Source organism: Ranitomeya variabilis, chromosome 7 (genome assembly GCF_051348905.1).
Source record: "Ranitomeya variabilis isolate aRanVar5 chromosome 7, aRanVar5.hap1, whole genome shotgun sequence".
NCBI lineage: Eukaryota > Metazoa > Chordata > Amphibia > Anura > Dendrobatidae > Ranitomeya > Ranitomeya variabilis.
The window spans coordinates 21,890,348-21,905,976 of record NC_135238.1 but is presented as its reverse complement, the minus strand read 5'-3'; the positions used below and the strand labels follow the sequence as shown (position 1 = coordinate 21,905,976).

General features: G+C 50.7%; 1 protein-coding gene across 1 annotated transcript; it reads right to left on the bottom strand.

Annotated features, from left to right (window-relative positions):
• Positions 1–5,223: 5,223 nt before the first annotated feature.
• On the bottom strand, positions 5,224–9,163 carry GFER (growth factor, augmenter of liver regeneration). The gene is made up of 3 exons (XM_077274436.1): positions 8,897–9,163; positions 6,360–6,568; positions 5,224–6,014 (listed from the first exon to the last, which is right to left on the bottom strand). The coding sequence occupies exons 1-3, from the start codon at positions 9,095–9,097 to the stop codon at positions 5,852–5,854; spliced, it is 573 nt and encodes a 190-aa protein (XP_077130551.1). The 5' UTR covers positions 9,098–9,163; the 3' UTR covers positions 5,224–5,851.
• Between the last annotated feature and the right edge of the window lie 6,466 nt (positions 9,164–15,629).

The window sequence follows — 15,629 nt, the reverse complement described above, 5'->3', positions numbered from 1 at the left end:
AAAAAGTTGTGTGAGCACGGCCAAGGTCTCTGCTGCTTCACTCTGCATTGCAATACTTACCAAATGCAGTTCGGACCCGAGTCGGGGCGTTGTCCCAGCCATCCCACAAAGCTATGGCCACCTCATTCCATAGGCGCCGGATCGTCACGTTGTTTGAGTGCAGTGGATCCCGGGTGTCCCACAACGGAACTCGCTCATGGACCAGGGAGATGAGGATATCGTTGTCAATGAGGTCCTCATCCCGTTCTGGAACCTAAAACATAAATGAAGACATTAAATGTTGCATACATTAACATAAGGAAAAGAAAGAAAACAGAGGCTGAGAAATGGCATGAATGAGGAAAGTCAAGATAAAAAAGGAGTCCAGAAGAAAAATGTAAAGAAAGTGGAAAGTAAAGAATGAAGATTCAAGAATAGTAAAGTGAGGTTACAGTAAACAGTCAGCTTGTATACATACACATCCCAAACAATAGCCTATATCAAAGGCACTTCCAGATTAGAGCAAATATCCAAAAACAGAACCAAGACGGAAGCTTTGTGCCAATAAAAACATGAATTTTTATTAATAGTACATTAAAATTCTAATAAAGTCCAAATGACAATCAGTGGAGATACATGAAACAAAATATACTGTCTGCTAAGGAAAATACATATAAATACACCTATCAAACATCAATGTTCCCTAATAACTATAATTAGAGCCCAGTAGAAAAGAGTAGGACATATGGAATAGACAATGAAGTATACCAAGCAATAATAGCCACAGTGCTAAAATAAACAGTACTTCATATTATATGGGCTAATAAATATGCCTAAACAAGTCACTCCATGTCACATGTCACAAGGGCTAGAGGACATACATAGTCAAAAATAAAGAAGCATATTGATGGCTAATAAACTAACCTAACAAAAGGGAATAAATAAGCCCTAAGGGTGTTTTAAATAATATCGCTGTGTATATCCATATACTGGCCACATGTTACATATAGTGCACAGTATAGGGCATAGGGAGAGGTGAGGACGTATTTACCTGGAATAGCACAGTAGATGGACCCCTAGGGGTAGGGACAGAGACTCCAGAGCTGCACTCACTATTCTGCTGGTGCAGTCACTGTGTACATACATTACTGATCCTGAGTTACATCCTGTATTATACCCCAGAGCTGCACTCACTATTCTGCTGGTGCAGTCACTGTGTACATACATTACATTACTGATCCTGAGTTATATCCTGTATAATACTCCAGAGCTGCACTCACTATTCTGCTGGTGTAATCACTGTGTACATACATTACATTACTGATCCTGAGTTACATCCTGTATTATTATCCAGAGCTGCACTCACTATTCTGCTGGTGCAGTCACTGTGTACATACATTACATTGCTGATCCTGAGTTACATCCTGTATTATACCCCAGAGCTGCACTCACTATTCTGCTGGTGCAGTCACTGTGTACATACATTACATTACTGATCCTGAGTTACATCCTGTATTATACCCCAGAGCTGCACTCACTATTCTGCTGGTGCAGTCACTGTGTACATACATTACTGATCCTGAGTTACATCCTGTATTATACCCCAGAGCTGCACTCACTATTCTGCTGGTGCAGTCACTGTGTACATACATTACATTACTGATCCTGAGTTATATCCTGTATAATACTCCAGAGCTGCACTCACTATTCTGCTGGTGCAGTCACTGTGTACATACATTACATTACTGATCCTGAGTTATATCCTGTATAATACTCCAGAGCTGCACTCACTATTCTGCTGGTGCAGTCACTGTGTACATACATTACTGATCCTGAGTTACATCCTGTATTATACTCCAGAGCTGCACTCACTATTCTGCTGGTGCAGTCTCTGTGTACATACATTACTGATCCTGAGTTACCTCCCGTATTATACCCCAGAGCTGCACTCACTATTCTGCTGATGCAGTCACTGTGTACATACATTACATTGCTGATCCTGAGTTACATCCTATATTATACCCCAGAGCTGCACTCACTATTCTGCTTGTTCTTATCGCTCACAGGCAATAAACTTAGAGCTGGTGGATAGATGTGCAGGGAGATGTATTCTATTGTTTTTATCCTTTTCAGTCTTTAGAAAGGATGACTGTAATGCAGAGCAGTGGGACGAGGAAGGAGACCCCCAGATACATTTTCATCCGTATCCTCTACCGCTGCTGCCCTGCTGTGAGATGTGTTGGGGTGAAGCCTCCGTGCTCGGCCCCCTCTCTGTGTGCAGACAGCGGCCAGGATCACACGGTGACATTTGCTTCCATGTCCTGGATCTCGGCTCCTCCACACGCTGCGCTGATTCTGTGGCTGCTGCATTGTCAGGGTGATGGCGGACACTGATATGACGTGCTGCGTCTGTACAATACGCTGATTTCTACAGTCATCAGGCAGAAACAAAGCTCTGAGCCAACGCTCCAGGGGGCATTTATCGGACCCTAAACTGTAGCAATATGTTCCTACACACAGATTTTTTGGGGGAAACCCGAGTAATTGTAATCTAGAAGCGGATATTACAATGAGATATGAAATATACACTTAGGATTGGGCAGAGCGCTTCATAACGGGGCATTCTGTAAACAAAACAAAAAAAGGGTCCCGCCCCTCCTGCCCACCCGTGTAACAAGCGAGCTGCACTTCCCCAGCCCCTTGGGGACACGGCCATCTTTTCTCCTCGCTTTCCAGGAGCAATAACCTATTAAACGTCTCCCCGGATCCAGGCCAGGGCTTGGTCTTTGCGGGACGAGTCGTTTCCAATGATATCATTCACCTTTCCAAATAACGTAGTGAAAAAGAGAATCGAATTCTGACGGAATTGAGTGAAAAAAAAAAAAAAAGCGTCTTTTCATTAAGATGTTGACTTTGCAGCAAGAATCACGTTCGCTTTGTCCCCGGTCGGTCCAGTGACGAAGATATATTTAGATTTTACCGACACACGGCGGCTCTGGTGTTATGATTTATTTTCTGCGGTTTATGGAATTTTATATTTTGATAGATTGGAATATTTTGGACAAATATGTGTTTTTTTCACATTTCTTTATTTTTGAAAGGAAAGAAAGAGGCTGATTTAAATAAAAAAACAAAGGTTTTAAAAATATTTGTAAGTTTTTACTTTGTTTGTTCCCTTTGGGGACTTGAACTTGCGCTCATCTGATCCCATATACTGTATACGGGATGTGCGCCATGTAGCGAAATCGCAGCTCTCGTATAGAGAGAGTTTGTGGATGAGCTACAAGGGACAAACAGCAAGTGTCCGCCTGTCATAGCCGCCCATCGGGTCCCAGTGATCGGGTTGTGGGTGGCCGAGGACCGCGTGGAAGAGCCCGGAGAGACCATGGAGAGTTATGTACAAACCTCTGGGATAGTCAACGGTGCCCTGACCGCTGCTGTTCGGTACCAAGAGGAAATTCTCACGCCGATGTCAGACCTGACTTTACCCCACTGGACCCCGGTGTAGGCAAATGGCCGACCTCGTGGCCCAGGTCTGGTAGGAGATCCCCCCGCTGTCTCATCAGCAGCATGTGAGGACAATGTCAGGAGTGCACACAGGCACGCGGGGGCCGCACACAGGCAACTAACAGAACATTCAGTATCACTCGGGTTTTATTTAGAAAATCACATTGTATTTCCAGAGTAAAAGAGTCCAAACATGGAAGGAACGGCAAGATTAAAGGTAGAAAAATAAGTGATTCAGATGACGGCACTCGGACAAAGAATCGAGACCGACGGTGGGAGTCCAAACAGATGTAAACTGCGAAACAGAGAAATATAAATATACGGTATATATACATATATTCATACACACACACACACTGTCAGTAGTACTCACATAAAAGCTGAATAGAAAGAAAAAAAAAAATTACCACTTACACCCAGGAGCACCGGACAGTAAAGCATCCGGACCACTGGGCAGAAACTACAAGACCTAAAGGGAACCTGCACTTTATCGGGCTTACGATAGACCATGTCCTGCAGATTGTTAGCAGTCTGGGTCCCGAGACCCCCAAAGATCCCATCTAAATGGATAAGAATTTAACAAATCTGTGGCAGATATTTTACTGCTCAATTTACATCCTGTGTTTGTGTCTGGGGGGGGGGGGGGGTAACTCTTAAAGGGGTTAAAAGGGTTGTCCAAAACTATAGTATTAATTATCTAAGCCTTAAGATACATCATCCATATCCAACTGAGCAGTCAGCAGCTCCTGATGGACATAGGGCAGACTGAAGTGAACAGGATCGGAGCCTAGAAATGGCCTCTACAGTGCAGATCCGGCCGCTGCAGGAGCTTATGACAGTCGCTTGTGTGGGGTCAGTGGTCAGGATCATACCACTTAGACACTGATCACCAGTCCAAAGTTTTAGATTGTCAATATTTAAGTCCTGGACGACCCCTAAAATCAGGATATTGTAAATATACGTCATCTCCACAGACTAAATACTGAGGGTGATGGATACGCTAATATTCCTTGCAGCATCAGCCTAGGAAAATGACGGGCAGCGGAGGTGGGGCGAACAGTCAGCCCTTTACGTGGGTGAGCCCCCAAATGAAAGTCCTGTCTGCACTTTTGTGGTTTTATTAAAGGGAACCTGTCACCCCCAAAATCGAAGGGGAGCTAAGCCCACCGCCATCAGGGGCTTATCTACAGCATTCTGGAATGCATTCTGTAATGCTGTCGATAAGACCCCGATGTATCCTGAAAGAGGAGAAAAAGAGGTCAGATTATACTCACCAAGGGGCGGTCCGATGGGCGTCGCGGTCCGGTCCGGGGCCTCCCATCTTCTTACGATGACGTCCTCTTCTGGTCTTCACGCTGCGGCTCCAGCGTACTCTATCTGACCTGTTGAGGGCAGAGCAGAGTACTGCAGTGCGCAGGTGCCAGGAAAGGTCTGAGAGGCCCAGCACCTGCGCACTGCAGTACTTTGCTCTGCCCTCAACAGGTCAGATAGAGTACGCCTGCGCCGGAGCGTGAAGACCAGAAGAGGACGTCATCGTAAGAAGATGGGAGGCCCCGGACCAGACCGTGACACTCATCGGACGGGACCGCCCCTGGGAGAGTATAATCTAACCTCTTTTTCTCATCTTTCAGGATACATCGGGGACTTATCTACAGGATTACAGAATGCATTACAGAATGCTGTACATAAGCCCCTGATGCTGGTGGGGCTTAGCTCACCTTCGATTTTGGGGGTGACAGGTTCCCTTTAAAGCCAACAGCACCTAAAGAAATATAAGAAATCAGGCGATTGTGGGAGTGTGACCAGTGTTGCCTTTAAAGCCTTAAAGTCCTGGTACCATAACAAGAAAAATAACAAAAAAATTTGCAGGCCTCTGATCCAGAGGCCCCGTCAGTCCGGGGCCCGGTGATCCTCTTCCTATATTCGTCTCTTCCAATTATTAGGACCCGCTCGACTTCATACAACGCCCCGCACCCGGCCTACTGATCAGAAGAGGCCCCCAGGACGCCGGCAGATGGGGGAGGATCCCGGGGCTCTGGTCCAAGGGCCTCGGACTGAAGCGGCCACTAGATCACCGTCCTGAGAATCTTCGCTATCTCCACTGTCTGCAACAGAAGAAACTATCAGTCTCAGACTGCCGGCTGTCTATTAAAGGGGTGTTCCAACCTTAGACATCTTGAGAATATGGGTCCTTTGTCTGTATCCCAGGGATAGGAGGTAACAGTCCAGCTCAGACCAGGGGTCTGCAACCATCAGACACTTATTTCATATCCTGAATCATGTATGACCCACGGGGCGGTACCCCCTTACCAGACCTCCCAATAGTAAGACCACTAGCCAAGAGTAACCAGAGATGAGCCGTGTGTCAGTCACAGGACCCGTCCTGCCAGCCGTCCCGCCATCTCTCGTCCACTTTAGAGCAGTCGAATTCGGCCTTCCCCAACTTCCTGTTGACATCGTTGTGTAGCCGGCACATCCACTGGGACAGGCTGTATCTCGTACTGGTGTCCGGCTGGGTACTGGAGAGCCTGAAATCACAGAAGAGGAGGGAATGTAAAAGGGAAGTAAAAGAACCAACCACCTGAATGGCACCAAAGAGAAAAACAAGGCAGCTGTCTGCTACAAACAGCACCACAAAGCTCCAATGGTCATGTCTAGGATTGCAGCTCAGCTCCATTGTAGTGAATGGGGTTGAGCTGCAATACCAGACACAACCTGTAGACAAGGGTGGTGCTCTTTTCTTTTTTTTTTTTTAAGAAGCAGCCCTGTTTTCCTTATCTTGTACAACCTCTTTCACTATTAAGCAGACGACCCCCTCAACAGGGACCTCCAGCTATGACATATCAGACGATTTTGTGGCAAGCAGCACGCACCTCTCTCTCAGGTCCCCCGCACACTCATCGCAGGGGTAGAACTTTGAGAAGAGGTTAATGAAGCTTTTCATTTCCACCTGCTGTTTGTTGGAGGGGTGGTCCGGATAATACGCCGCCATCGTATGCAGGAAGGACCAGGTACTGCGTCCGAGCTCTTCGCGATCTAGCGGACACTCAGCGGGGCGCTCTTTATCCTCTATGTCATCTTCCTGAAAGAAGAAAAGAACGCAGGTTAGCGGTGACCCGGCCCCCCAGGACAACACTGAATTCCAACAGAACCCAGTGCCTGGGACATAGTCTATCAGGGGTTTGAGGTACAATACAAAGTCGTCTGTCAAAAACTGGCACCCAGGACGCAGTCGTTACGCCTATGAGAACTTAGCTCTAAGATGCAGTTGTTCCTCCCTTCCCTCCCCGAAAGGTCCCAGACCAAGGACAAGTTGTCCTCCGGCTCCAGGGTGCAGTCGTCCCCTCCCCGTCAGGACTCAGCTCCGGGGTGCAGTCGGCCCCTCCACATCAGGACCTGGCTCCAAGGTGCAGTCGGCCCCTCCACATCAGGACCTGGCTCCAAGGTGCAGTCGGCCCCTCCACATCAGGACCTGGCTCCAAGGTGCAGTCGTCCCCTCCACATCAGGACCTGGCTCCAAGGTGCAGTCGTCCCCTCCACATCAGGACCTGGCTCCAAGGTGCAGTCGTCCCCTCCACATCAGGACCTGGCTCCACGGTGCAGTCGTCCCCTCCACATCAGGACCTGGCTCCACGGTGCAGTCGTCCCCTCCCCATCAGGACCTGGCTCCAGGGTGCAGTCGTCCCCTCCACATCAGGACCTGGCTCCAAGGTGCAGTCGTCCCCTCCCCATCAGGACCTGGCTCGGGGTGCAGTCGTCCCCTCCACATCAGGACCTGGCTCCAGGGTGCAGTCGTCCCCTCCCCTTCCCCATCAGGACCTGGCTCGGGGTGCAGTCGTCCCCTCCACATCAGGACCTGGCTCTGGGGTGCAGTCGTCCCCTCCACATCAGGACCTGGCTCTGGGGTGCAGTCGTCCCCTCCACATCAGGACCTGGCTCGGGGTGCAGTCGTCCCCTCCCCATCAGGACCTGGCTCTGGGGTGCAGTCGTCCACTCCCCATCAGGACCTGGCTCTGGGGTGCAGTCGTCCCCTCCCCATCAGGACCTGGCTCTGGGGTGCAGTCGTCCCCTCCCCATCAGGACCTGGCTCTGGGGTGCAGTCGTCCCCTCCCCATCAGGACCTGGCTCTGGGGTGCAGTCGTCCCCTCCCCATCAGGACCTGGCTCTGGGGTGCAGTCGTCCCCTCCCCACCGGACCTGGCTCGGGGTGCAGTCGTCCCCTCCACATCAGGACCTGGCTCGGGGTGCAGTCGTCCCCTCCCCATCAGGACCTGGCTCGGGGTGCAGTCGTCCCCTCCACATCAGGACCTGGCTCCAGGGTGCAGTCGTCCCCTCCCCTTCCCCATCAGGACCTGGCTCGGGGTGCAGTCGTCCCCTCCACATCAGGACCTGGCTCGGGGTGCAGTCGTCCCCTCCCCATCAGGACCTGGCTCCAGGGTGCAGTCGTCCCCTCCCCTTCCCCATCAGGACCTGGCTCCAGGGTGCAGTCATCCCCTCCCCTTCCCCATCAGGACCTGGCTCCAGGGTGCAGTTGTCCCCTCCCCATTAGGACCTGGCTCGGGGTGCAGTCGTCCCCTCCACATCAGGACCTGGCTCGGGGTGCAGTCGTCCCCTCCACATCAGGACCTGGCTCGGGGTGCAGTCGTCCCCTCCACATCAGGACCTGGCTCGGGGTGCAGTCGTCCCCTCCCCATCAGGACCTGGCTCCAGGGTGCAGTTGTCCCCTCCCCATCGGGACCTGGCTCGGGGTGCAGTCGTCCCCTCCACATCAGGACCTGGCTCCAGGGTGCAGTCGTCCCCTCCCCTTCCCCATCAGGACCTGGCTCCAGGGTGCAGTTGTCCCCTCCCCATTAGGACCTGGCTCGGGGTGCAGTCGTCCCCTCCACATCAGGACCTGGCTCCAGGGTGCAGTCGTCCCCTCCCCTTCCCCATCAGGACCTGGCTCCAGGGTGCAGTCGTCCCCTCCCCTTCCCCATCAGGACCTGGCTCCAGGGTGCAGTTGTCCCCTCCCCATTAGGACCTGGCTCGGGGTGCAGTCGTCCCCTCCACATCAGGACCTGGCTCCAGGGTGCAGTCGTCCCCTCCCCTTCCCCATCAGGACCTGGCTCCAGGGTGCAGTCGCCCCCTCCCCTTCCCCACCAGGACCTGGCTCCGGGGTGCAGTTGTCCCCTCCCCTTCCCCACCAGGACCTGGCTCCAGGGTGCAGTTGTCCCCTCCCCTTCCCCAATCCCCACCAGGACCCGGCTCCGGGGTGCAGTCCTCATCCTCGCAGGGTGAGAATCCAATAGCGACCCGTCCGATCCCTTCTCCCATCCTGCTTGGTTGCTATGGTGACACCAGAGTTTATCACAGGCGGGTGTGCTGTCACCCCCCACATCCCAGGACGGATCCGCCCGCGGGTCACCTCTCACCTGCGCGGCCGCGCTCTGTCTCTGCGCCCTCATCCAGCTCTTGAAGTCCACACACGCCCTGCACGGCTTCTTGGACTTGCCCTCCCCCTCCTCGCTGCCGCCATTCTGCTTTACCCCGGGGATAGCGAACGGGAAGCCGCTGAACGGATTGGACGGCTGCCGGTCACTGGGCGCCGCCATGTTGTCAGGAGTGCAGTGCATGCTGGGAGATCTCTGACGGATATTCACTACTGCGTGACCAAGCCGCAGCTACGTAAATATTCTCACTAGAGGCTGTGAAATTGCTGGGACTTGTAGTTTCTCAGATGTGATCGCTTTTTTAGCGAATTTTCTGATTAGTGTTGGGAAGGATTAGTTTAAAAATAGCTAAAACCACCAGCTCCTGCACTCTTACAGAATGGCCAACAGAGGGCGCTCAAGGTTTACCCACGAACCATGGAGCAATAGCAGTAGATACCCAGCAGAGGGCGCTCAAGATTTAACGGTGATCCGTTGAGCACTAGCAACAGATAACCAGCAGAGGGCGTTCAAGATTTTATTCATGACCCATAGAGCAATAGCAGAACATTACCAGCAGAGGGCGCTCAATATTTATCAGTGAACCTTTGATCAATAGCAGCAGCTAAACAATAGAGGGCGCTCAAGATTTATTCGTGAACCTTTGAGCAATAGCAGGAGGTAACCGGAAGAGGGCGCTCAAGGTTTATTCTTGAACCTTGGCGCAATAGCAGAAGATTACCAGCAGATGGCGCTCAAGATTTATTCTTGAACCTTAGCGCAATAGCAGAAGATTACCAGCAGATGGCGCCCAAGATTTATTCATGAACCATTGAGCAATAGCAGAAGATTACCAGCAGATGGCGCTCAAGATTTATTCTTGAACCTTAGCGCAATAGCAGAAGATTACCAGCAGATGGCGCCCAAGATTTATTCATGAACCATTGAGCAATAGCAGAAGATTACCAGCAGATGGCGCTCAAGATTTATTCTTGAACCTTGGGGTATATCAGCAGCCGCTATTTACCTTTAGATAACGGGGCTGATAACGGTCTAGGACGTTTTCTGATTTTCTGAAACAACGAAATTCTGCAAAATTCTGAATCAAAAATATATTATGCAGATGTCGGTCTGATGTTAGGCCATGTGTGGGTTTTTTTTCACAACCTGGCTGGAGATTTTATTTTGGTGAAATGTCGCTGCAGCGACCGTGATCAGAGCCGTCTGAGTATCTGTCCCCTTTAGATGCTGCGGCCATTGATGCCCCTACGTGGTTTATCACAGGACAGTGTGACGACAATAAGCCGTCCATCCTCCGTCCTTCCTTAATCTTGTTTTTTCTGATACTATCAGCGCTGCCGACATTAGTGGCGTCGTTTATGAAACAAAGCAGAAAACCCCTTTAAGCAGTTATCATTTAAAGGGAGTGTAAACTTTTGCATCAATTATTGTTCAATGCAAGTTGGTTAAATTCTCCTGACTGTTTTGTGCCTGCTGCTTTTATGCCGACCTTGTGACTCATCGCTTAAAGGGATATTCCAGCCCCAACACTTCTCCTCTGAGCCGGCGCGCACGTCTCTCTCCAGCAGTCCCATAGATAGGAGTGAGGGCTCGGTGCAGGCGTAACCTGCCGATATAGTCTTCCTCCTGCGGAAAGTGGTCGGCGTCCAGCGCAGCACTCAGCTACCGGGAATAACCGTCTTGCTTCTATTTTTCCAGATGAGACCTAACTGTGCCGTGAAGCGCAATCTATGGCTTACGGTCGTAGGTTACAGGCGGACCTGGACAAATTGTGGCAGGTGAGGAACGTAAAGTTATGCACCTGTAATAATCTGCAGACATCTTATTTTCTAAGAAGGGAGTAAACCTGGGAGAGTCACCTGGACGGACTCGTAGATCACAGACTAAGCAGCATGTGGTGTCAATCAGCAGCTTGTAAAGCCGGAGGAATATTGTCGTGTATTAGGTGAGGCACGGACTCGCGGGACATAGACGTAATATGGACACTGTACAAGGCGTTAGTGCCCCATCTAGAATATGGAGGTAATTTCTGGGCACCAGAACTAGGAAAGGTACAAAGAAGAGACCAGAAACTGACTAAGGAGCATGGAGGAAACACTAAAAGAATTATATTTACTTAGTCTTGAGAAGAGACATTTGAGGGAGGCCAAGATTATCAAACACACCATGCAAAAAGCTTCATGTAAAACCCCCTGAAATGACAAGACGTCCCAACATCCTCCTGTACAAATAAAGGTTGACTCTCCAGAGGATACAAGGCTTCTTTACCATCAGACTATTGTTCTGTGGAGCAGGCGGCCTCAGGAGCTACAAGGCTTCTATACCATCAGACTATTGTTCTGTGGAGCAGGCGGCCTCAGGAGGTACAAGGCTTCTTTACCATCAGACTATTGTTCTGTGGTGCAGGCGGCCTCAGGAGCTACAAGGCTTCTTTACCATCAGACTGTTGTTCTGTGGAGCAGGCGGCCTCAGGAGGTACAAGGCTTCTTTACCATCAGACTATTGTTCTGTGGAGCAGGCGGCCTCAGGAGCTACAAGGCTTCTTTACCATCAGACTATTGTTCTGTGGTGCAGGCGGCCTCAGGAGCTACAAGGCTTCTTTACCATCAGACTGTTGTTCTGTGGAGCAGGCGGCCTCAGGAGCTACAAGGCTTCTTTACCATCAGACTATTGTTCTGTGGAGCAGGCGGCCTCAGGAGCTACAAGGCTTCTTTACCATCAGACTGTTGTTCTGTGGAGCAGGCGTCCTCAGGAGCTACAAGGCTTCTTTACCATCAGACTGTTGTTCTGTGGAGCAGGCGTCCTCAGGAGCTACAAGGCTTCTTTACCATCAGACTGTTGTTCTGTGGAGCAGGCGTCCTCAGGAGCTACAAGGCTTCTTTACCATCAGACTATTGTTCTGTGGAGCAGGCGGCCTCGGAGCTACAAGGCTTCTTTACCATCAGACTATTGTTCTGTGGAGCAGGCGTCCTCAGGAGCTACAAGGCTTCTTTACCATCAGACTATTGTTCTGTGGAGCAGGCGTCCTCAGGAGCTACAAGGCTTCTTTACCATCAGACTATTGTTCTGTGGAGCAGGCGGCCTCAGGAGCTACAAGGCTTCTTTACCATCAGACTGTTGTTCTGTGGAGCAGGCGTCCTCAGGAGCTACAAGGCTTCTTTACCATCAGACTGTTGTTCTGTGGAGCAGGCGTCCTCAGGAGCTACAAGGCTTCTTTACCATCAGACTGTTGTTCTGTGGAGCAGGCGGCCTCAGGAGCTACAAGGCTTCTTTACCATCAGACTATTGTTCTGTGGAGCAGGCGGCCTCAGGAGCTACAAGGCTTCTTTACCATCAGCAGGCGGCCTCAGGAGCTACAAGGCTTCTTTACCATCAGACTGGTGTTCTGTGGAGCAGGCAGCCTCAGGAGCTACAAGGCTTCTTTACCATCAGACTATTGTTCTGTGGAGCAGGCGGCCTCAGGAGATACAAGGCTTCTTTACCATCAGACTGTTGTTCTGTGGAGCAGGCGGCCTCAGGAGCTACAAGGCTTCTTTACCATCAGACTGGTGTTCTGTGGAGCAGGCGGCCTCAGGAGCTACAAGGCTTCTTTACCATCAGCAGGCGGCCTCAGGAGCTACAAGGCTTCTTTACCATCAGACTGGTGTTCTGTGGAGCAGGCAGCCTCAGGAGCTACAAGGCTTCTTTACCATCAGACTATTGTTCTGTGGAGCAGGCGGCCTCAGGAGATACAAGGCTTCTTTACCATCAGACTGTTGTTCTGTGGAGCAGGCGGCCTCAGGAGCTACAAGGCTTCTTTACCATCAGACTATTGTTCTGTGGAGCAGGCGGCCTCAGGAGCTACAAGGCTTCTTTACCATCAGACTATTGTTCTGTGGAGCAGGCGGCCTCAGGAGCTACAAGGCTTCTTTACCATCAGACTGTTGTTCTGTGGAGCAGGCGGCCTCAGGAGATACAAGGCTTCTTTACCATCAGACTGTTGTTCTGTGGAGCAGGTGTCCTCAGGAGCTACAAGGCTTCTTTACCATCAGACTGTTGTTCTGTGGAGCAGGCGTCCTCAGGAGCTACAAGGCTTCTATGCCATCAGACTGTTGTTCTGTGGAGCAGGCGTCCTCAGGAGCTACAAGGCTTCTTTACCATCAGACTGTTGTTCTGTGGAGCAGGCGGCCTCAGGAGCTACAAGGCTTCTTTACCATCAGACTGTTGTTCTGTGGAGCAGGCGGCCTCAGGAGCTACAAGGCTTCTTTACCATCAGACTATTGTTTTGTGGAGCAGGCGGCCTCAGGAGCTACAAGGCTTCTTTACCATCAGACTATTGTTCTGTGGAGCAGGCGGCCTCAGGAGCTACAAGGCTTCTTTACCATCAGACTATTGTTCTGTGGAGCAGGCGGCCTCAGGAGCTACAAGGCTTCTTTACCATCAGACTGGTGTTCTGTGGAGCAGGCAGCCTCAGGAGCTACAAGGCTTCTTTACCATCAGACTGTTGTTCTGTGGAGCAGTGTTGTGAACTCTATTTTTGGGCTCCCTCTAGTGGTCACAAGCGGTACTGTGTAGTGTTGTCTTTCTGCAGGTTGGCTTCCTATTTAGCTCACCTGGATACTCAGTTCCTTGCCTGCTATCAATGTATTCAGTGCTCTTCAGATTCCTGGTGACTACCTTGCTCCCAGTCTCTCCAAGACAAGCTAAGTTTTTGTTTGTTCAGTTTCTGATTATCAGCGTTCATCATGTTTTTTGTCCAGCTTGTTAACATGTGATTTCTTACTTGCTGGTTGCTCTAGGGGACTGAGTTTCTCCCCTCACACCGTTAGTTGGTGTGGGGGTTCTTGAAATCTCAGTGTGGATATTTTGTAAGGGTTTTTTACTGACCGCATAGACCCCTTTTCTATTTTCTGCTATCTAGAATTAGTGGGCCTCTTTTGCTGAATCTGCTTTCACCCCTGTGTATGTGCCTTCCTCTTACCTCACCGTTATTATCTGTTGGGGGCTTCTATATCTTGTGGGGATTATTTCTCTGGAGGCAAGAGAGGTCTTTCTTTCTCTCTATGGGTAGTTAGTTCCTCAGGCTGGCTCGAGACGTCTAGGATTTTAGACACGTTCACCGGCTGCCTCTAGTGTGGTTGGATAGGTTTATTTTTGCGGTCAGTCCAGTTTTCCACCTCCCTAGAGCTTGTCCTATGTTTAGTCACCTTGCTGGAGTAATTTGTGATCCTCAACCACTAAGGATCATAACAGAGCAGGCGTCCTCAGGAGCTACAAGGCTTCTTTACCATCAGACTGTTGTTCTGTGGAGCAGGCGGCCTCGGAGCTACAAGGCTTCTTTACCATCAGACTATTGTTCTGTGGAGCAGGTGGCCTCAGGAGCTACAAGGCTTCTTTACCATCAGACTGTTGTTCTGTGGAGCAGGCGTCCTCAGGAGCTACAAGGCTTCTATACCATCAGACTGTTGTTCTGTGGAGCATGCGGCCTCGGAGCTACAAGGCTTCTTTACCATCAGACTATTGTTCTGTGGAGCAGGCAACCTCAGGAGCTACAAGGCTTCTTTACCATCAGACTGGTGTTCTGTGGAGCAGGCAGCCTCAGGAGCTACAAGGCTTCTTTACCATCAGACTGTTGTTCTGTGGAGCAAGGGGCCTCAGGAGCTACAAGGCTTCTTTACCATCAGACTGTTGTTCTGTGGAGCAGGCGGCCTCAGGAGCTACAAGGCTTCTTTACCATCAGACTGTTGTTCTGTGGAGCAGGCATCCTCAGGAGCTACAAGGCTTCTATACCATCAGACTGTTGTTCTGTGGAGCAGGCGGCCTCAGGAGCTACAAGGCTTCTTTACCATCAGACTGGTGTTCTGTGGAGCAGGCAGCCTCAGGAGCTACAAGGCTTCTTTACCATCAGACTGTTGTTCTGTGGAGCAGGCGGCCTCAGGAGCTACAAGGCTTCTTTACCATCAGACTGTTGTTCTGTGCAGCAGGCGGCCTCAGGAGCTACAAGGCTTCTATACCATCAGACTACTGTTCTGTGGAGCAGGCGTCCTCAGGAGCTACAAGGCTTCTTTACCATCAGACTATTGTTCTGTGGAGCAGGCGGCCTCAGGAGCTACAAGGCTTCTTTTCCATCAGACTATTGTTCTGTGGAGCAGGCGTCCTCAGGAGCTAGAAGGCTTCTATACCATCAGACTGTTGTTCTGTGGAGCAGGCGGACTCAGGAGCTACAAGGCTTCTTTACCATCAGACTATTGTTCTGTGGAGCAAGCGGCCTCAGGAGCTACAAGGCTTCTTTACCATCAGACTATTGTTCTGTGGAGCAGGCGGCCTCAGGAGCTACAAGGCTTCTTTACCATCAGCAGGCGGCCTCAGGAGCTACAAGGCTTCTTTACCATCAGACTGGTGTTCTGTGGAGCAGGCAGCCTCAGGAGCTACAAGGCTTCTTTACCATCAGACTATTGTTCTGTGGAGCAGGCGGCCTCAGGAGATACAAGGCTTCTTTACCATCAGACTGTTGTTCTGTGGAGCAGGCGGCCTCAGGAGCTACAAGGCTTCTTTACCATCAGACTGGTGTTCTGTGGAGCAGGCGGCCTCAGGAGCTACAAGGCTTCTTTACCATCAGCAGGCGGCCTCAGGAGCTACAAGGCTTCTTTACCATCAGACTGGTGTTCTGTGGAGCAGGCAGCCTCAGGAGCTACAAGGCTTCTTTACCATCAGACTATTGTTCTGTGGAGCAGGC

Coding starts and splice junctions, on each gene's coding strand:
- GFER (XM_077274436.1), bottom strand. CDS start 9,097: ATGCACTGCACTCCTGACAACATGGCGGCGCCCAGTGACCGGCAGCCG. Junction 6,569..8,896: donor GACAGAGCGCGGCCGCGCAG/GTGAGAGGTGAC, acceptor TTCTTCTTTCAG/GAAGATGACATAGAGGATAA. Junction 6,015..6,359: donor GCGGGGGACCTGAGAGAGAG/GTGCGTGCTGCT, acceptor CTGTGATTTCAG/GCTCTCCAGTACCCAGCCGG.